The sequence below is a fragment of the Ctenopharyngodon idella genome, chromosome 6 (genome assembly GCF_019924925.1).
Source record: "Ctenopharyngodon idella isolate HZGC_01 chromosome 6, HZGC01, whole genome shotgun sequence".
Classification (NCBI taxonomy): Eukaryota; Metazoa; Chordata; class Actinopteri; order Cypriniformes; family Xenocyprididae; genus Ctenopharyngodon; species Ctenopharyngodon idella.
The window spans coordinates 14,730,337-14,751,754 of record NC_067225.1 but is presented as its reverse complement, the minus strand read 5'-3'; the positions used below and the strand labels follow the sequence as shown (position 1 = coordinate 14,751,754).

Below are 21,418 nucleotides of genomic sequence, written 5' to 3'. Positions count from 1 at the left end.
GAGTTTCATAAGTTATGTTTGTACATGCCTATACTTTTTTGCAGTTCAGTAAAATCACCTTGCATTATCATTTGGATATACTATATTATTTATGATATTGATTACATGTTATTTATTTATGAAATCACCATTGGCATTTTTGGGTATATTTTCTTTGGGTATATCTTCTTGGTAAGGCTTTTGTGCAAGTGTCTAGACGCTCTATGAAAAGAGGAAGCCACATTTAGTCGTTATAAAAGGAAAAGCAGCTATCTTGTCCCCTCCCACATTCACATATTGCGTGTGTGTCAATTGTTCGCTGTTAGACACACATTTTTTAAGCTACTGAATCATCAAATTCAACAACTTTGCAGACTTTCGTCTTCTGGGTAAGTTTGTGGTTTGCTTTTTTGGTATCTTTTGGTAAAGTTGATGATCAGTTAATCATTTGAGGAGAATTTAGTTTGCTCTAGAGGTTTTATGAATTAATTAAGTGCTTTATACAAGTAGTTTTGTAAAACATTGGTAATATAATGGTAATTTAGATAAGAATTCTTGGAGTACACAAAATGTGTTGTATAGAATGAGTGTATGTTCGTATGTTTACGTGTGTTTTGTTTAAGCTGAAGAAACTGTTTAACTGTTGTGGGTTTTCTGACCTACTTTATGTCCATGTGTTCTGACATCTGGTCTCTTTTCAGAAACATCAATACAATATTTGATTGCTCATAAATAATTAGCACAACTTCAGTGCAACCAGGAATCAGACTACTTTCATTTTACATATTATTACATTCAAAATATGAGATTTTTGTTGTTGTTGTTGTTGTTGTTGTTGCATCATTTAAATATGGCTTTTGCACAAAGCTGTTTGGTTCAGCTGACCCACATCTAGTGGACCACTAAACCTCTGAATGCTGTGGTAATGCTTGTGACAAGCTGCCATTTTGCCACTTCTGGTAGCAATGTTTTATCATACTTTACTAGGCTCTGAGAGTGTCTACTTTATTCTGCACATCTAGAATAGAGCAAGTGGGGTCTGAGAACACACATGAGGTATTCATGAAGCTGTGACAATGACCACATCATTGAAAGTTGCACATGAAAAATGTTCAAGCCAGTAATGTTGCAAAATAATCTTACCTGATCTGTCTATGTCTTTCTTTCTGTCTCTCATAAATTCATTAGGGCCAGAGGTCATTACAAGTATTTACAGCAATATGGCAGACGTAGGAAAAACGCCTGTGGCACGGAGTGAGAAGACCAGCAGTGAGTTTGGCTATGTGGGCATTGATGCCATCTTGGAACAGATGAGGAGGAAAGCCATGAAACAAGGCTTTGAGTTTAACATCATGGTAGTGGGTAAGTACAGGTGTGAGTGTGGAAGCCTAGATGCGTGTACACTTTTTGTTGTTATGTACAAAATTCACATTTAGTATCACTAAATGTAAATATTTAAATAGATCTAGATCAGGGTTGTCCAATCCAGCTGCTGAAGGGCCACTGTCCTGCAGAGTTTAGCTTCAACCCCAATTAAAAAAACTGAACCAGCTAATCAAGGTCTTACTAGGCATATTAGAAACTTCTAGGCAGGAGTGTTTAGGAAAGCTGGAGCTAAACTCTGCAGGACAGCGGCCCTCCAGGACCAAGTTTGGACACCTGTGTGCTAGATTAAAAAAAATAAATAAATAAATAAATTTTAAAAAAAAATTGAAGAGGGTCAAACATTACACTTTGATTTTAAGTCATGAAAACCATATACACTTAATATTATTTGTTTATTAAAATAAATGTGATGAAGGGATATTCAGGTAAAATTTGGCCTGGTTATAAGTTGGCTACTGGCAGGTATAACTTGCTCTTGATAAATGTTTTACTATTTTTTTTTATTTTAAAAAATACACTTGTTTTAAATATTCTCCATCTTTCCATATTTTTAAATATCTGGACTTAACTGTATTTTATGTTATTCATGTTTGGAAAACTTGGATAGCTAAGCTATGGCCAAAATATAGGCCTATATAATGCATACTGTAAAAATGTTCCCTTTGATTTGGTTATGGAATGCATGAGGCATGAGGCATAATGCATGAGGATTTTTGAACTCACTTGAGTTTTGCACACAAGAAATCTGCTCTATTGGTGAAACAATTTCAACTAATTCAGTCGGTCATAAAAATGATTAATGGGCTGAATTTTGCCAAGCTGTTAGCTAAAGAGCCCTGCTCTAGTCAGCTCATGAGGAGCTTATAAAATTTGTAAAGGAGTCAAAATAGTACCAGGAATTCCTCCATTGTGCACACAAACGAAGATCTGCTGCAAGGAGCTCCTGTAATGAGAAGAACCAGGTATGCTTGAGCATTCAGTCCTTTTTAGGGTCACATCTTGTGACATCACATCTTGTTTTTGGTTCGTTCAGATGTTTTTGGTCCATGTTGCTTTCATATTTCAGTTGAACCGCACCAGAGTTTGTTTGGAAGCGAAGTTAGACCCACTTTTTCAGAGGTTTTAGTCTGCTTGTTTGGTGTGCACTAAGGATGCAACGGTTCAAATTGCTCACGGTTCGGTTCATATCACGGTTTTAGGGTCACAGTTTCGGTACGGTTCGGTATGTGCCATGTTCAGGGAAAATAGGACTACTGTCAATTAAAAATAAAGAAAATAAAAACAAATAATCAAACTACAAGCAACATCACAAATAAATACAATAGAGCAAATATTAAAATAAAATAAACGGTGCTTTTCAGGTTTTTCAGGTATCTAACAGTAGTTTTCAGGTACAGAAAATGGATAAAGTAATCAAATATAAAATAACACTACATATTATCTTCACTGTATAAATTAAATAAAGATTAATCATTATTGAAGTTACAAAAGCTATTCAGTCAAGAGCAGTGAGTGATTTCTTTGTCATTTGTTGTTTGATTTAACATTAAAAACACAGGGAGCAGGAATAGTTTTTTTTTTCACTTTAAGCCATGCACGATCCAGTACATATACTGTTACACATGCGTTGTCTTTCTCGACTATTATATGTTCACTTAAGACATAACCGACTATGTTTGCTAGAATACTCGCCAAGACGGGCATGTGGACATAATTTTTGTATGAATTTGTCCGCTGAAGCCCAAGACTTGAAAGAGAACTCAGTATCTGTGCGCTGTCTGAAATAAGCGCGTGCGCGCTTCTGATGAGCGCACACACAAATCTTCTCTTTCGCGTCTTACACTCGAATGTTTAAATGAGCAAGGCTTAAATGAGTTTAGTTTAAACACAGATAGCAACGTGTGCTGTTCAGGTCTCACCTGTGCTCACACGCTATCAACACCCGGGTGATGACAGCGTAAATAACTGGACATTAGAGCATACGGCATTCGCATTGAACAAAGTTTACAAAGAGTGAATGTTTTGTCCACGCTTTTTGATTATCGTTGTTGTAATGTTTTGGGAAGCCAGGCACATCCATCGACTGAAACACATTATCTGAACTCTGTCTGTCTGTTTTCCAAGTTGCTATTAAACAAACCATATTAGCCTATAGATGCGTTGACATTCGAGATGCACCGCGGTGCAAGTGCGTGCCGAACCGTACGTGGAGAACGGTACGGTTCGATTTTTTTTTACTGAGAACCGTTGCACCCCTAGTGTGCACCAAGGTTCGGATGGCAGCGTTCACACTTATTCAAATGAACCGCACTAGCAGAGCAATCGTACCAGAGTTCATTTTAATCGAACCAATCCTGCCAAATGTGAACACACCCTTAGTGAACAGGATGGTTTCTTGTCATTGCCATTACATCTTGGATTCAAAATGGCTTAGATTGGCTTAGATTCAGGCAGACCCATTTGAACCCACGACCTTTCAGTTAATAGCCGAGATCTTTTGGTTATATTCGGTTACCAGCAGGCAACACCTCCCAGCAATTTCACCTCTAGTGGTGCATTATGAATGCCCTGAATGTCCCCAACTGACTCTTAATCATGACCTTGGTTCTAGATTCAGGCTATATTTTTCTTAAATGCCATATTCACAGACCCTAGTGCATCAGTATGGAACTGCTCCAGAACACGTGGTGACTTGCCTGGAGGCAGACTGGCAACCCACTCCCAAGATATAACTACAAGTTTTTAAAAAAATGTATATCTTCCTGGAGACTGATTTGTTATTCTCCAGCATTATATATCCCTGATTTTATTTGTTTTTCTTGGCAGTGTGTAAAACTCTGAAGCATAGACCTGTAGCCACATGCAGAGTTTTAGAAGAATTGTTTCATTGCAGTGCTGTTTATCTTTTGCTTTGAAGACTTAAGAGCTGAGACAAAAGCTTTTGTGTCTCTGAATGAACATGTCTATGTTTGTTTTAATCCAGTACTTTGGTAAGTTACTATATGGATATGTAGTGGCTTTACAGATATATTTAAGGCTTGTTCATAGGTTGATCTTTCTTTAAAAGTTCTTTTAGTGGTTGATGGTTTTGTAATCATCTAATTACTTTTTATCAGCTCTTTTAAGCTTGAACCTATTCAAACATTTGCAAACATCTAAAGGTTGGAGGTTGCTTTTAGGGATTTTATAGTGCATTATTTTTCATTGCCCACCAAAATGCACAAAAATGTTCAATCGGACATGGTTAATGCTTTCTGCAGTGAGAGCATCTGCCTGGCTGCTCCACTCAACTGATTCCAGCTGCAACCTTTGTTCTTGCTTTATCCTGGATATCAACGAGAGATCCAACAAGCAGCTCCCATGAACCACCTCTAGAAACACTGGCTCTTTTTATAGTCAACAGTATGATGAGAGAGTGTGTGTGTGTGTGTGTGTGTGTGTGTGTGTGTGTGTGTGTGTCATTGAAAGAACTAGTGGCAGGTGGTGGGTTAGCATGTGAGGATGAAGATTATGATACTCAGGCTCACACACTCAAACACACACATTTTAAAGGGGTCATATCATGAAAATCTGACTTTTCCCATGTTTAAGTGCTATAATTGGGTCTCTGGTGCATCTACCAGCACAGAAAATGTGAAAAAGGACAACCCAGTAACTTTGTTTTAATAAACATTTCTCTGCACGCATGAGACAAATCGAGCCGTTCTGATTTCGGTCCCCTGTGACGTAGGAAGGGGATCTTAGTATAATATTGAATCTGAATCCCCCTGAATCTGTATGTTTCCACCCATGGTACCACTGGTCCTGGAGTGCAGCAGCAGCAGCTGTCCTGCAGTTTAGCTACAACCCTGATCAAACACACTTGAATGACTTCAGGATTACTAAAGCTACATGAAGGAAGGTGAGCTGTGTCAGAGCAAAACTGCTGCAGGACAGCAGCACTCAAGAACGACCGTCCTTGAGCTGGTGATATGTCTCAGCTATGTAAACATTATCACTGATCTGTTAACGGTTATAAAAGCAAACATATGAGTCTCCATAAACTCCCTGTCATCTGAGCCACTAAGGAGGAAGTGGTGCAATTTTATTTATGAAGGGAATGTGGCTAGATAAATTCATATAGCAGTATGTGTAAGTCATTAACACTAGAATGCTTCACACGATCGTCAGTAAAACACAGGATTTGCACAGAAATTGATTCTCAAAGATGGATTGATCCAATTTCATATATATATATATATTTATTTCGTGATGTTTGCAAATTGTCTTCCTGAATGTGTTTAGTTAGCATGTTGCTAATGTACTGTTAAATGTGGCTAAAGTTACCATTGTTTCTTACTGTATTCACAGAGACCAGAGTCATTTCGTTATTTATATTTTTAACCCAAAAACGCATGTAGTGTGTATAATTCATAAACGCATCTCCATTCTTATTGAGTCTCTCCAACAGTATGTAGCTTTAGCCACGTTAGCCATGCATCACGCTATCAAAATCATTCAGAATCGAATTTTAGCAAACATCCACAAAATACATACCATACCTATGTTATATGCTGCATCAAGAATAGTTTGTAATGATCCATTTTGCGAGTTACATTTGCTGTGTTAGCTTCAGTATTATGTATGCCTCAGTGTGGGGGCGGGGGAGCATGAGCTCATTTGCATTTAAAGCAACCCACCCACAAAAACGGCTTGATTTTACTCACACCCAAATTTGACAAGCTATAATAAATGATCTGTGGGGTATTTTGAGCCGAAACTTCACAGACACATTCTGGGGACACCAGAGAATTATATTACGTCTTGTCACAAGGGGCATAATAGGTCACCTTTAAAGGGTTAGTTCACCCAAAAATGAAATTTCTGTCATTAACTACTCATGTCGTTTCAAACCCATAAGACCTTCTTTCATCTTTGGAACACAAATTAAGGTATTTTTGATGAAATCTAAGTTGTTTTTTTGTTTTTTATCCCCCATAGAAAGCAACGTAATTACCGTCATTCAAGGTCCAAAAAACGTAGTAAAAACATTGTTAAAATAGTCAACATGACTACGGTGGTTCAACCTTAATGTTATAAAGCAACGAGAATACTTTTGTGCGAAAAAACAAAACAAAAATAAAGACTTTATTCAACAATTTCTTCTCTACCCTGTCAGCCTCGTACACAGTTGACGCAGCTCTTCCGTGTTTATGTCTAAACGCTGGCTCAGTATTGGCCGAGGCTGTTCACGTGAGCACCACGACGCATGCATGTGGTGCTGACACAGAAGCCGGCCAATACTGAGCTGGCGTTCGGACGTCTTACGGGTTTGGAACAACACGAGGGTGAGTACTTGATGAGTGAGGGTGCGTTCACATTTGCAGTTCAGTTCGTTTGGTTCGTTTGGTCCGGACCAAAGAAGAAAAAAAAAACATTTAGTCCTGGTCCGATTAGCGTTCAGATTGGCAATTTTATTACCGAACCAAAAGATACCGAACCTAAAGGCATAGGGATACGTTCACAACCTGATTGGTCGGATTTTATGACGTATTGCCAACTTACCGAACATCCAAAACAACGCTGTCTGCTGAGGTAAATGTGCTTGTTGTGTGTGTGTGTAGCCTGCCATATGATGGTATTTTGGCCAGCTGGGAACCCGTGAAGAGCTTATAAAACGATCTTCTGCGTGGGTGACGCGCGTCTGATGCCTGTTATGGGCAAACTCGTGACTATGATGAAAAAAAAACCCCGATATCTGTGAGGATTCTGTCATTTTTAGGGTATCGTCTTCCTGTTTTTGGTTCGATTACATGTCTTTGGTCCGTGTTGCGTTCATATATCATTCGAACCGCACCAGAGTTCGTTTGGAAGCGGACCGAGACCCATCTTCTCAGCGGTCTCGGTCCGCTTGTTTGGTGCGCACCAGAGTTCGGATGCCAGCGTTCACATATGTTCAAATGAACCGCACTAACAGAGCAATCGCACCAGGGTTCATTTTAATCGAACCAAACATGACAAGTGTGAATGCACCCTGAGTGCCCATTTTTGGGTAAACTAACCCTTTAAGTCCCTTGCCATATTTACTCCACTCAGTAGACAACTAGTTTTTATTTTTTTTTACTTGATTCTTGAACACATTTAATAGGGCTGTTAAATTTAAAAAGCATTTAAAAACAGCTAGATCTAGTGGAACAGAATGGAGTTGAAAGCAGGTATCTGGAGTTGCATATTTAGCTGAGCTGTTTTATAGTGGTGTTTTAATGAAGTACTGATGGTGTGAGATGCTAAAAGGTTTCTCCACTCTGGCCCTCAAAATCCACAGCAGAATTTACTTGCAACCCGAATCAAACTCACCAGCCTGTCATTTTCTAGTAATCCTGAAGACCTTGATTAGCTTGTTCAGGTGCATTTGATTAGGGTTAGAAGCTTTGCAGGACAGTGGACCACGAGAGTTGAGAAATGAAGTAGTAGGTAGAAAGCAGTATATGAAAAGTACCTAGATGACCTACTACTTTTGCTGAGATTCCAGTGGAGGTCCAGTGGACGCTTTACTATGTATATGCCATTGAGATGAATTGTGATTGACAGGGAAGGTGCTGACTACAAGGTCACCTGACAGTGCCAATATGCCGAATGTAGTTAGTCCATATTAAATTTATACAACACGCATGCATACTTTGTAGTACTACGCTTTATTAATACTCCACATGCATACTTTTTTAATGTAGTACCTCCAATTTGCAAAGTCGATGAGTTGAGAGAGGAAAGGACAGCTGAAGGCTCAAACAAACAGAAAAGGTGCAAACTCTGCCCAAATGTATAGAAAGATGCAAACCTTGTGTGTGAAATGTTCTGTCCCTGTCTGAAAAGTCATTCTCGCATTATCTTTGAGACATATGTGGAGTGAAAGCTCAGACTACAACATATATTACAGTAGATCTAAATTTGCTCTGAAAAAATAAAACTGCATTTTAAAAATTGTCTAATGCTGTATGTTTTTCTGCATTTCCAAGAACAGTCCAATACGACCCCACTTAATTTCAATTATTTCCATTTGTACAGGTCAAAGTGGTCTGGGTAAATCCACACTGATGAACACACTTTTTAAGTCTAAAGTGAGTCGCAGATCGGTGATGACAACAGAGGAAGAGCGAATTCCCAAGACCATCGAAATCAAGTCTATCAGTCATGGTAAAAAGGCCTACAGAACTAAACTAAAACTTTAACTTCTGCTTATCTATTAAGGGAGGGATAAGCAGAAATCTTATTTTAACATTTCTTACTGTCTCATTCTTTTAGTTATTCACAGTGCACATTCACCTCTTTAAACTCATCTTGTATACAGATATTGAGGAAAAAGGAGTGAGAATGAAGCTGACTGTCATCGACACACCAGGCTTCGGAGACCAGATAAACAATGAGAACTGGTCAGTGACAGTGTCTCCTTATTCATCAGTCAGTGCTGATGCCTGCTATGAAAAACATATCAATATATAAAACATGGAGTATAAGTAACTTAATACTAACAGTTATTCAGATATTTCTTAGATCACATGGTGGTCTTGTTAGATCTCATGTGTTTTCTAGTGTCTCACTGTCTCTCTTATCTGTTTGCAGTTGGCAGCCCATCATGAAGTTCATTAATGCACAGTACGAACAGTATTTACAGGAAGAGATCAACATCGACAGGAAGAAGAGGATTCCAGACTCAAGAGTCCACTGCTGCATATACTTTATTCCTCCTACTGGACACTGGTGAGACACACACACACACATTCTATCCCCCTACACTCACCCTACCCCTAAACCTACCCATCACAGAAAACTTTCTGCATTTTTTTAATAAAAAAAAAAAAGAAAAAAAAGAAAACGTTTAGTATATTTTTTTAAGCCATTTGGTTTATGAGGACACAGGAAGTTGTAATGCCCATGTCATTATAAACATTTGTGTCCCCATAAACCACATATGCCAGAACACACACACACACACACACACACGTTTGTTTTTGTGAATTGTGTGAATGGTTTTTATATTGTACAAACCGTATTTTCTATCTCCCTACACTACCCCTACCCCTAAACCTACCCATCACAGAAAACTGTGCACATTTTTACTTTCTCAAAAAAAAAAAAAAAAAAAAAAAACTAATTCTGTATGATTTATAAGCCTTTTGAAAAATGGGGACATGGGGTAATGTCCTCATAAGTCACCCTCTCCTTGTAATACATATGTCATACCCATGTCATTATACAAATTTGTGTCCTGATATGTCACAAAAACACACACACACACACACACACACACACACACACACACACACACACACATACACACACACACAAACACACACACACAAGTTTCTTCCATTTCAATGAGTATATACAAATTGTTTTGGTGTATAGACGTAACTCTATATAACCTTTTCAGTTTGCTCAACAAATTGCTACACAAATTAGACAAATTTTGAGTTAGACGAAGTTAGACAAATAATGTTACACACTCAGCTTAACCGAAAATGTAAATTTATTAAACTCTGATCCACAAGTCAAAACATTTTTTTATAATTCCTTCTTTTTTTATAGTTTATAGAACTTTATTATAATATGTTTGATGAAGACAGATGATACAAGACTTTTTCCATAAATTGAGTGTTGCATTTAGTAATTTTAAGTTAATTTTTTACATTTACAGTTTAGACCGCATTTATTATTATTATTATTATTATTATTTATTATTATTATTATTATTATTATTATTATTTGCTTTGGGTGATCCAATCTAAGAGGTCAACATTAAATGCAGGTATAAAAGGGGCACAAAATGTTTTGTGATTCAATCACACATTTGGAGGCATCCGTAAATACATTGGACCACATAGTAGTGTAAAATACTAATCCGTCTTACTCTTAATGCATCCTGGACTGGTGAAAGACCCCTTACTCACTTGTCAGTCAACCACTGCGCTAAAAGTTTTTAAACTCTTGCTGATTTGTGCAGCTTTTTTCATTTAGAAGATTTAGTTAATACAGGTATGTGACCAAAATAATTGCAAATTCTGCTTGAAAAATATTTGCACTTTAAAAAAAAAGTATATTTGGCGAAAAATGATGCACAAATTTTTCATAGTTTTTTTTTTAGCAAAAAGTAATAAATAAATAAATAAATAAATATATATATATATATACACACACACATTGTAAGTGATGTATTTAGTCATGAAATCAGAGACCCTTCCCTCCCAACTGATCAGAAGTTGTCACATGAGACACGTTACTAGAAGGCATAAACACACTCCTGTGATCAGATGACTGAGATGTATCTTCATATCAGTTGTAAATAGGGTTGTATATATCTCTTAAAAGGATAGTTCATACACAAATGAAAATTCTGTCATTATTTATTCACCCTCAAGTAGTTCCAAACCTGTATGAATTTCTTTCTTCTGCTGAACACAAAGGAATATATTTTGAAGAATGTCAGTAACCAAGCAGATCTTGCCCCCCATTGACTACCATAGTATTTGTTTTTCCTACTACTACTTTGTCCAGCAGAACAAAGAAATTCATACAGGTTTGGAACTACTTGAGGGTGAGTAAATGATGACAGAATTTTTATTTTTGGGTGAACTATCCCTTTAACCTCTTCATTTTGTCTGCTAGCTTTCTAACTCGCTTGCATGCATGGGAGGAAGCACTGTGTGTGTGCGTGTGTGCGTGCGTGCGTGCATGCATGCGTGTGTTTGCGTGTGTTTGACCGGGCTGGAAGAAAAATGACATTTGTGTGGTCCTGCAAGTGGTTTGCTGTCTCGCTTTTTATGTGTATGTGTGTAATGTGCGCACAGGAGAGAGGAGGGTTTGGGGGGTTAAGTCTTTTAAAGAGGGCATTTCCTTCTAAGAGTGTGTGTTGGTGTGCACACTGTTATTAGACACTGTCTCGCAGCTGCTGCATGCTTGTCAGATATCTGAACAGCTGCTCGTTTCGCCACATCACAAGTCGCACACAGACTTCAGTGCCTGTGTTTGAAAGTTTGTCCTGGAAACGGCTCCTTTCACCTCAAGAGCATAAGCGGAAATATGAGTAGAGCCAAATGGGCAATGGGCCCAGCAGAAATCTGATTGGCTCCTTAATTTCTCCTGTCTTGGGAAATTGTTGGTTATAGTAAGCCAAAAGGCTCTAGCCAAACATAACTTTGGATGTTCAGTCTTGTAGTGGCATCAGGCAATCAGTGTTCACTGAATTTTCAAATTTCAAATGAGTGATTAGTCACATTAGTCACATTTACTACTTATTGGATATTGCAGAGAGGGTTTTTATACTCAAGATCTGGTACAGACCCATTTGTATTACAAAACCGAATGGAAGTCAGGCACCCTTAATAGGCCAGCCATTTATCTAAATTAATGTGACACAAACGCGGTTGCTAAAGAGCATTCAGAAACATAGATTTGACTTTCTGTTCCAAAAGAAAACAAAATATTTGCACAATTATTGTGTTAATATTTTGTCACCTTGTCTTTCTTAAATTGCTTGGGGAAAAATAGCCTAATATGTATAGTATGAGGTTATACTGTAAATGCACATTTCATGAACATGTCATATACTGTATGTCACATGAAATATACAGTTATCTCTCTGCATATTTTGGCAGTGAGTGCCAACACCTTTATTTTAAGGTGTCTTTGTTACAGTGTAAATATACAATTAAGTACTGAGTAATAGTAATTATAACTACATATACTTACTGTTTAAAATAGGGTTAGGGTTAAGGTTTGGTTAGTTGCATGTAACTGTGCATAACTGACTGGGACTCTGTAAAATAAAGTGTTACCCAACAGTCTTGTTACTTATGCAGATTTCAGAGAATTCCAGGAAGTACATTAACTTGTGGCAGCAGTTCTATATGTTAAATTACATGTAACTAAGGCTTGTAAGCAAATTAACACACACAGTGCCATATTACATATACAGTAGCTGTATATTTTTCACTTGGTTACTATGCCATAATCCCACAATGAGGAAGTTCTGATTAAAATTGTAGCCATATATTAAGTAATAGCAGTGTTTTAGCATATAATATTACAGCTATTTATTTATGTTGTCAAGTGCCTTCAGGGAAGTTTGAGCATCAGACATCATGATGACAATACCACTGTCAGCATTTGGCTCTTTGGCTAATTACTTTTAAATCATCATGTTTTCAGAAAAGCAGAAACAAGCTATAAAATCAAATCCCAGATTCAGCTGTCAGCACTGGCTGCAAATTTGCCATGAGGTTCATTCTTGGGCATTTCAAACAGATCCTTTCCCTTGTGGAGACTTTTATAATCTCATTAGCAGATGTTGCACTTTGTTGGCTAGCCATTTTCATGTGGTTTATTAGGAAACAGGAAATGAAATGAGAAGTGTCCGCCACAGATGGTGACTCCTTCCTCTATGAAAAAAAAAATTATGAGACCAACAGATAGGGGTAGGTGCTCATATATCAAATTGGCATTTCCCCTTCCGGGGCTTGTGCAAGTTACAGTATGTGCATCTTATAATTTGATGTTTCCTTTCAAATATACATGCATATATCAATCTAATTGAAGTAAATTATACAAGTAAATTAGGCAAAATAGGGTTGACTGCAACCTCTCTGCCAAATGGAATGTCTAGGAAAGTGTGTTTATCAGTGGGCTCTGAGGAAGCTCTGTGCCAGCACAAAATGGTGCTACTAAGAGAGAATTTGACTTTGACCACTCTACACAGAAAAAAAGAACTGCTATCATAATTTATGTCCTAGTTGGAACAGATGCAACAAAATGACCATGACCATACAGAAAGAAACACATATCATAAATGCAACATTCGAGTGTGTGAAATTTGAATACTAATATAATTGAATGTTTTTATGCTTGTGATTGTATTATTTCATGCATTAATGTTATTTTTTTTTCTGCTGTTTTAATTCCTGTGTAAATGAATTTATGCTGGCTTTGTAGAATTAGTCTGTGTAAATGATTGTTTTCATAGTACATAATCTGGTTTGTGCAAAACGTTTTTTTTTTTTTTTTTTTTTTTTTTTTTTTTTTAATTTGAACCCTATTTGCTGCAACCCAGTGACAGGGAGATTAATTTATTAAGAAATTATATATAATAAATGTATTTAATATAATTCATTTTAATTATACCTTCTTTAATTCCAGTTCAATTTACAGTTCTGTAAATACTTTAGGTTTACCTTCAGTTTAAAAATTTGAGTTAGAAAGGCATTCTCATTTAATTGTGTATGCCACACATGTGCAGCTTCTAATAATTCTAATGTTTCACCCTAAACCTACTTCTCCATACATAAGCTTAGGCACATACAAAAACACACGTTTTGTGGGCTTTCACTTTTTAACATCCTATAATTTACTGCATTGTGTCACTGTGTAAAGGTAATGCTTATATATTCAAAGAGGCATGTAATCATGAATGCACGTAATTCCTCAGAGCTTCTCGTGCATGTGTATGTTTTGCGTGTTTTAGCACTCACCGCACTATTCAAAGCCCTCAAGCTCTGCAGGTCCTCATCATATGATAGTATGCAAGCCCAGATTGTGACATCTTTTTGTCCTGCGGACCAAGGGGCTCTGTGCACGTTCATTCCAGTTTATTAAAAAGACAAAATTCAGTGTGTCATGTGAAAGGAGTGTACTGGATGTTTGGCCATTAAAGATGTCAGTGTTGCTTGTTTGTGCCTTGTGGTTGTAAATGCAGTATACTCCAAATCAACCCAGTAGACTTAAATACGCATGCCAGCTGGTTATATGTACAATTATTTTAGTACAAGTAATGCAAAGTCTCTAGCACAAAAGAAAGTTCAGCATATCCTTAAGGGCATAGTTCACCCAGAAATGTACATTTTGTTATAATTTACTCACCCTTATGTTGTTCCAAACTCATATGATTTTCTTTCTACTTTAGACCACAACATTTTATTTTCTATTGATGTAAAAATAAAATAAAAAATTTAAATAAAATACAAAAAGGCACCATAAAAGTAGTCCTTTGTGTGAGGAACTGACCTAAAATGAAGTTATTATTCACTGAAACTATGCGCTATTGTGTAATTTTGACATACATACAGTATGTTCGAATTGGGGACACCATGACTTGTTACTAGACAAACAAGAACCAATAATGTACAAGATTTATATATTAAAACGTGAATAAGATTTCAGAGCTGCAGCAATATGCTGCTTATTGTGCTTTTTGTCATTTTTGAGCTAGACAGCCCCAGACACCATTCACTTCCGCTGTGTCGAAAAAGCAGCGTCAACATCCTGCTAAACATCTCCTTTTGTGTTCCACATACGAAAGAAAATCAAAATGATATGAGTGTGAATACATTATCCCCCACTTTTTAAACTTTTAACCTTCCGTAGTAAATTCTCCACATTGGTTGTTGTCAGTCATTCGATGCCTTGTTTATTTATTATTCTGCTCCTACAGTATTAGATTGTGATACGTACTGTACGTGAGGTTAAACTACTTTTACACTGTATTACTTTAAATGTTTTGAATAAAGATTAAATATTAGACAGACTGAATAGACATTACCTGATGATCTCCAATTTGTCTATTTTGAGCCTGATTGCTTTGCTTTGTTTGTTGTTTTTCCCTGTTTTAGTTTGCGGCCAATTGACATTGAGTTTATGAGACACCTAAGTAAAGTGGTGAACATCGTTCCTGTTATCGCCAAAGCAGACACATTGACCCTGGAGGAGAGAGACTTCTTCAAACAGAAGGTGAACTCCACAGAATGTAGATAATGGACCTCTTCCAGTTCCAACTGTATGATAAAAGCTTTTATTACATAATTTCAATACCTCATCTTGTAAAATGCTGGTGAGGGGTTTTCCCTCTTGTCTACATCATTCACCTGGGTGATAAAAGGAATTTATTTGGGAGCAACTGGCATGTTTTCCATTCATTTGAAGACATTTTGCCTCACTCATCCAACACCAGTTGTATAATGATGGATTTTTTTTTTTTTTTTTTTTTTCCCAAGCATTTAACCTCATTACAAACTGTCATCACACAATGTCTGTGAGAACCTCTGTGGGTAAATATCTGTCCAACAGCTTTTCTGATGGTGTGAATTGGTGCAAAACTGCTCCCCCCTGACCATTTCTCAAGGCATTTCCTTGTTGGCATGTTGAGTAACAGACTACACCATGTGTATAATGATACAGCACTGTTCCAGTCCTGATTAGTTGGTACAGTTCTAGCATTTTGAAATACGTAATACGGTAAAGGTGCAGTCACATTTACCATTGTTTGCCAAAATTTCACAGGCAAAATCTCAAAAGCCATGCAGTTGGGAATTATGCACAAGGGCAAAATATTTCCTCTTGTAGATTTTGCAACAAGTCCATATGGATCATACAAATTTGCTGTATTGATCAACAGACCAGCTTGGTTTAAAACTGACTTTTGTGTGAGAATATTGACAGTAGACAATGGACATTTTTGGTAACAAAATTTTGACATGAAACACCTGGGTATTCTTTAGCTGTTCTTAAGTTCTTTCTTAAATTGGAACATAAAGTCCACACTGGGGGCTTAGTAACTTCTAGCTATTTTGGAACTAACTCCTAACTTGTCTATTTGTGCAAATCATCATCATAATTATTATTATTATTATTATTATTATTTTTAAATTCATGTGCCCAATTAAATAACTTCTCCTCATTGCAAAGGCATCTCTTCTCTTCTCTGATGAACTTTGCAACTAGGCAAAGTTGTAACTTATGCACAGCTGGTTTAACCACCCTCATTCATCAATGACATGTTTACTTCATAAAATTTACTGGTAACACTTTACAATAAGGTTCATTAGTTAACATTAGTTAACTACATTATTTAAGATGAACTAATAATGAACTGCACTTCTACAGCATTTATTAATCTTTGTTAATGTTAATTTTAACATTTACTAATACATTATTAAAATCTTAACATTAGTTAATGCCCTGTGAACTAACATGAACAAACAATGAACAACTGTATTTTCATTAACTAACGCTAACGAAGATTAGTAAATACAGTAACAAATGTATTGCTCATGGTTAGTTCATGTTAGTTAATACATTAACTAATGCTTAACTAATGAACCTTATTGTAAAGTGCTACCAATGTGCTTTTTAAATAAACTTTTTAAATAAAATATGTGGCACATGCCTTACAACACCCTTCAGCTTTCGACTATATTCTGGATATACCATAGTCTGGTACTTTTTTTTTTTTTTTTTTTTTTTTAATTACAGTATCAGTTATTTTCTATAGTATAATAATATACTGTAGATTGTTTTTTTTTTCCCCCCTCATTTTAAAATCTCTATACCCGCCCATAAATTGTAGAAATAATATGTGGAAATATCTTCAATCATGCTTGCATTCTTAATTATGGAGTGAAAGCCCTAAAACTAGTTGAGTATTTCTGGGTTCTTTTTTGGGTTCAGGGGCCAGTGAGGCATTTTGTGTTTTGTTTGACCTCAACCTTAAGCTGTAACTCGGCAGAACTTCAAATGCTGGTAGAAGCAGTTCATAGACAGATCCAGCAGAGGGCAGCTGGAGTTGGTACAGTTTATGGAGGCTTGCCATAAAACCAGCACAAACATGTGAACTGATGACTTACCCTTTGGTGTACAGCAATAATGTGTTGTCCAAAAGAGATCTTAAGGACTGCACGTATCTAGCACTTTAGTATGTTAGTGATTATGTAGTGAAGTAATTGGCTACTTATTGAAGTGATTAAACTGCATCAATCATTAGTATTATTGCTTCATGTTTTTATCCAATTAACATGTTTGCTTGGGTCTTATAGTAGGTGAAGGCAACTTTATCCTTAACATACTTCACCTCGTATAAAGTCTGTTTGTTTTGCCTGTGTAAAAGCTGCCAGAGGAAACTCAGTGGGCATCCAAGCTACCGTTTCCTCCTAACATTTGCTTCACCTGCCAAACAGAACAAACTGTAGGCTTCAGAAGCTCTTCAGGCTTGTATACAACTGTTATGTTTGGCTGTGTGGTCAGCGTACAATCCTTAGATCTTTTTCCTCCACCCCACATGGCCTTTGACCTGACAAGAGAGAGGGGTGACTCTATTTTCAACCTTGAGAACATTGATGTGGACTTGTTGAATTTATCTGGTTTATTTGCTTTAATGTCCAGCTCAGGACATCAAGCACATGGAAGCAGAGAATCAAAACAAACACCAGCTCAGAGTGGATTCTGTGAAGGGTGTAGTTTTGATCCTTCGTCACGCATTAAAGCCTCTCGCAGGCTGAGAGTTCTTTTCATTATCCTCACCATGGCCAGTTTAAATCTTCACTGCCAGAGGTCTGAATTCATGTGGGTTACGATTATTCAGTTTGACATCTGGAAAGCGTGGTGACCCTTAATATACCTACTATAGAATGCGTCATTAACAGAAAAGTTCACCCACAAATGAAAAGAATTCTGTCATCCTCCTACTCTTCTTTATGTCGTTCCAAACCCGTATGACTTTCTTTCTTCTGTGGAACACAAAAGGAGAAAACATGAATTACTGGCTGCTCATTTGCTTATAATGAAATTGAGTTGCCAAAATAAATAAATAAAAAAAATAAAATAAATAAAAACCTCCATGAAAGTGTCATAAAAGTCAGCCTTTCCAGTGTTAACTAGCACTGTTAATTAAAATTATTACAAATAATTTCTATTTGGAATAAAGCTTAAAAAAAAATTAAATATTAGTTGAAAAATTAAATGTAAAATACTTAATGAAACTACTTACTAACAAAAATTAGAAAATGTTGCTTTGACAACTAACTGAAATAAAGTAAGTTTAAGTACTAAAATTACTAAAAGTTGAGTTTATTTTCTTATAAAACACTTATGTACTTGTTGTACTTGCTACAACAAATATAGTCCAAAGTGCTGTATAAAACAATACAATAAAACCAAACATAACAAAATAAAACAGAACTACATAAAATACAAAAATTTAGTTCAATTCAGCTACAACTGAAATAAAAAATGAAAATTAAAGCTAAATAATATTTATTAATATACGCTATAATGACATAAGACATATAAAAAAGAAAAAACTTATAAAACTTATAAAAACGTATAAAACTTAAACTAAAAATAAAGTGAAATAGAAAATATAAAAATGGAAGCTAATTCAAAATAGTATTAAATAATATAATTGTCTGTAATTAATTTGAAAATAGCACTAGTCCAAATGGCTCCTACACTATATTCCAAGTGTTTAGAATCCATATGTTTGGATAGTTTTGTCATTTGACACAAGTATGAACTACTTGAAACTTGAAACCTTTCACTTTCATTATGGGGAAAACGTCTAAATGATTTGTTTACAAATAGAACTAATTATATTCTTAAATTTAACTTACCATTTCAATGGTTAACATCTCACAAGAGGGGAAAATTATCAGCAAAAAACTTTTTGTCTACATTACACAAAGTTACTGTATATCTTTTGATGAATGAACCATTTTTATAAGGTTTTTGCATCCTTTGTGAAGCTTGAACTCTCCAGTTCTCATTTATTTCATGGAAAATGGCGACCGGTACATTCTTAAGCATTTCTTTTGTGTTCCATGCAGGTTTGCAACAAGTAAATGATGACAGAATTTTCTTTTTCAGGTGAACTATTACTTCATTTTCATGTCTTTTATTTTCTTAAGACCTTTACTTGTTAATGTGTTTAGTAAGAGTTGAACTCTTACTCATTTTGAAATCATCCTGAATCATCCTCTTTTGTTGACAGAAGATAATTAGGCCTCTTTTTGTATAGGATGCCTCATAAATAACTACAATGCCTACATAAATAAATAACCTAATGTTCTGTGCACACACACTCATGTATGTCCTCCATATATGAACAAAGAACTAAACAATGATTCATGGGTGTGTGTGTGTGTGTGTGTATGTATGTATGTGCAGATAAGAGAGGACTTGCGAGCCAATGAAATTGACATCTATCCTCAAAAGGAGTTTGATGAGGATGCAGAGGACCGAATGATTAATGAGAAGATAAGGGTATGTCCACTTGGGCTGGCTGGGCTGTATATTGTTATTACAAGTGTTGCTTTTGTATATTGAGGGTTTCCATGTGATCTGCGTTTTAGGAGATGATCCCGTTTGCTGTGGTGGGAAGTGATCAAGAATATCAGGTCAACGGAAAAAGACTTCTGGGCAGGAAAACAAGATGGGGGACAGTAGAAGGTAGTGCGCGCACACACACACACACACACACACACACACACACACAAACACACACTCTCTCTCTCTCTCTCTCTCTCTCTCTCTCTCTCTCTCTCACACACAAAACACTTTTCTTCAGTCTTACTCTTTCTTGCCCAAACTCACATCTGCACATCCTCTCTGCCAGTAAGCTTTGTTGTTGGATTGGTGTCCTGTACTTCTTTTCTTCATTTAAAAACATTTGGTTGTGTGTGTAAGGAATTTCATGTACTCATGATGTCCACACCATCCTACATCGCTGTGATTGTTTTATTTAAACAGATTCTCAAGATTTAAAGCACTGAGCCAAACTCTTAAAGAGCCACATCACATAACTGTACTCTCTACAGAACCTCTTGGAGACATTATAAATATACATACTAGGGCTATCTAAGTTAACATATCTGATTAATTGAAAATTTAATGTTTAATGCAGTTCATATTTTTTTATGTCATTAACACATTTATTCAAATAAAAATAATAAAAATATGATATTAAAATATGAAATATCCGGAAAATGAAGGGCATCAAAGCACAGTGATAACAAGTCAGCAAGAAAGATTAAGATCATAAAGTGTGTGAAAATGTAATCTCATTATTGTAGTTTAGCTTTAGAAAATGTTGGGTAACACTTTACAATAAGGTTCAGTAGTTAAACATTAGTTAATGTATTAACTAACATGAACTAACCATGAGCAATACATTTGTTACTGTATTTACTAATCTTTGTTAACGTTAGTTAATGAAAATACAGCTGTTCATTGTTTGTTCATGTTAGTTCACAGTGCATTAACTAATGTTAACAAGATTTTAATAATGTATTAGTAAATGTTGAAATTAACATTAACAAAGATTAATAAATGCTGTGTAAGTGCAGTTCATAGGTCATTTTACCTAATGTAGTTAACTAATGTTAACTAATGAACCTTATTGTAAAATGTTACCAAATGTTGATTGTATGCTGTTTTAGAAATGTAGAATCTTTTGTTCTAAACTGGAAAGTGTTTTATAACTGCTATAACTTTGATATTGGTTTATGTATTTTGAGACATAGTGTGAGAGGAATAAGATGGAACTGAATGAGACATGTTAACTACAAAATATATTATAGTCCTAACAGGCTACACATTCACATAGGCCTATCTGTGTGGTACTTTTGTCTACAATATGGTTCTCATTCTTGCTGCCAATAGCAAATCAAGTTCCTGTACCAGATTCATCCAGTGGGAATAGAGAGCATAAGGAATCATTAAAATGAGAATCCAAACTGCTCCTTCACATAGAAAGCATATGACCAATAGGATTACCAATACGAGCACAGATCAGCTCACGTGACCTTTTTGGCAATCGGTATTTAGACAGTCACTTATGTGTGTAAGAGTAAAAAAAAAAAAAATACAGGAAGGAAACAGTGCTTCTGTTACTATATGGGCTTTCTACATTCTATAGAACTAGTTCAAAGTCAGAGTTGGAAATGTCTTGAAAAAAAAATATTTTTCCACAAATTATGTATGTATGCAAATTGTATAATATCCAAGGTACAACATTTCTAGTAATTGTTCAGTTAATTGTCATATTGTATTTTCAGAAAGTTTTGGAATATTTTTCCTCTCCCCAAATTTGTCACTGCCGAAACAGAATAATAACTAATTTAATAAGAATGGTTACATTGACCTATTAAGATTTTGTTTACATCTACCTTGTAAATATTATTATTATTATTTATTTTTTTTAAGTTTTCACGGGTAAATAACAATTACAATTTTAACAATATTTCAAGTGTAATTCATG

General features: G+C 35.8%; 1 protein-coding gene across 3 annotated transcripts in view; it reads left to right on the top strand.

Moving 5' to 3' along the window:
- The window catches only part of septin9b (septin 9b), a 77,330-nt gene that overhangs the window by 52,373 nt on the left and 3,539 nt on the right, over positions 1–21,418 (top strand). For 2 of the 3 annotated variants that reach the window (XM_051897100.1, XM_051897101.1), the window contains 7 exons: positions 1,168–1,341; positions 8,410–8,538; positions 8,693–8,774; positions 8,965–9,102; positions 15,003–15,120; positions 19,327–19,422; positions 19,512–19,608. In XM_051897100.1, coding sequence (XP_051753060.1) covers positions 1,168–1,341; positions 8,410–8,538; positions 8,693–8,774; positions 8,965–9,102; positions 15,003–15,120; positions 19,327–19,422; positions 19,512–19,608 — 834 coding nt within the window. Of the gene's footprint in view, positions 1–245; positions 369–1,167; positions 1,342–8,409; positions 8,539–8,692; positions 8,775–8,964; positions 9,103–15,002; positions 15,121–19,326; positions 19,423–19,511; positions 19,609–21,418 lie in introns of those variants that run through there. The other variant, XM_051897102.1, reaches the window with a different exon arrangement.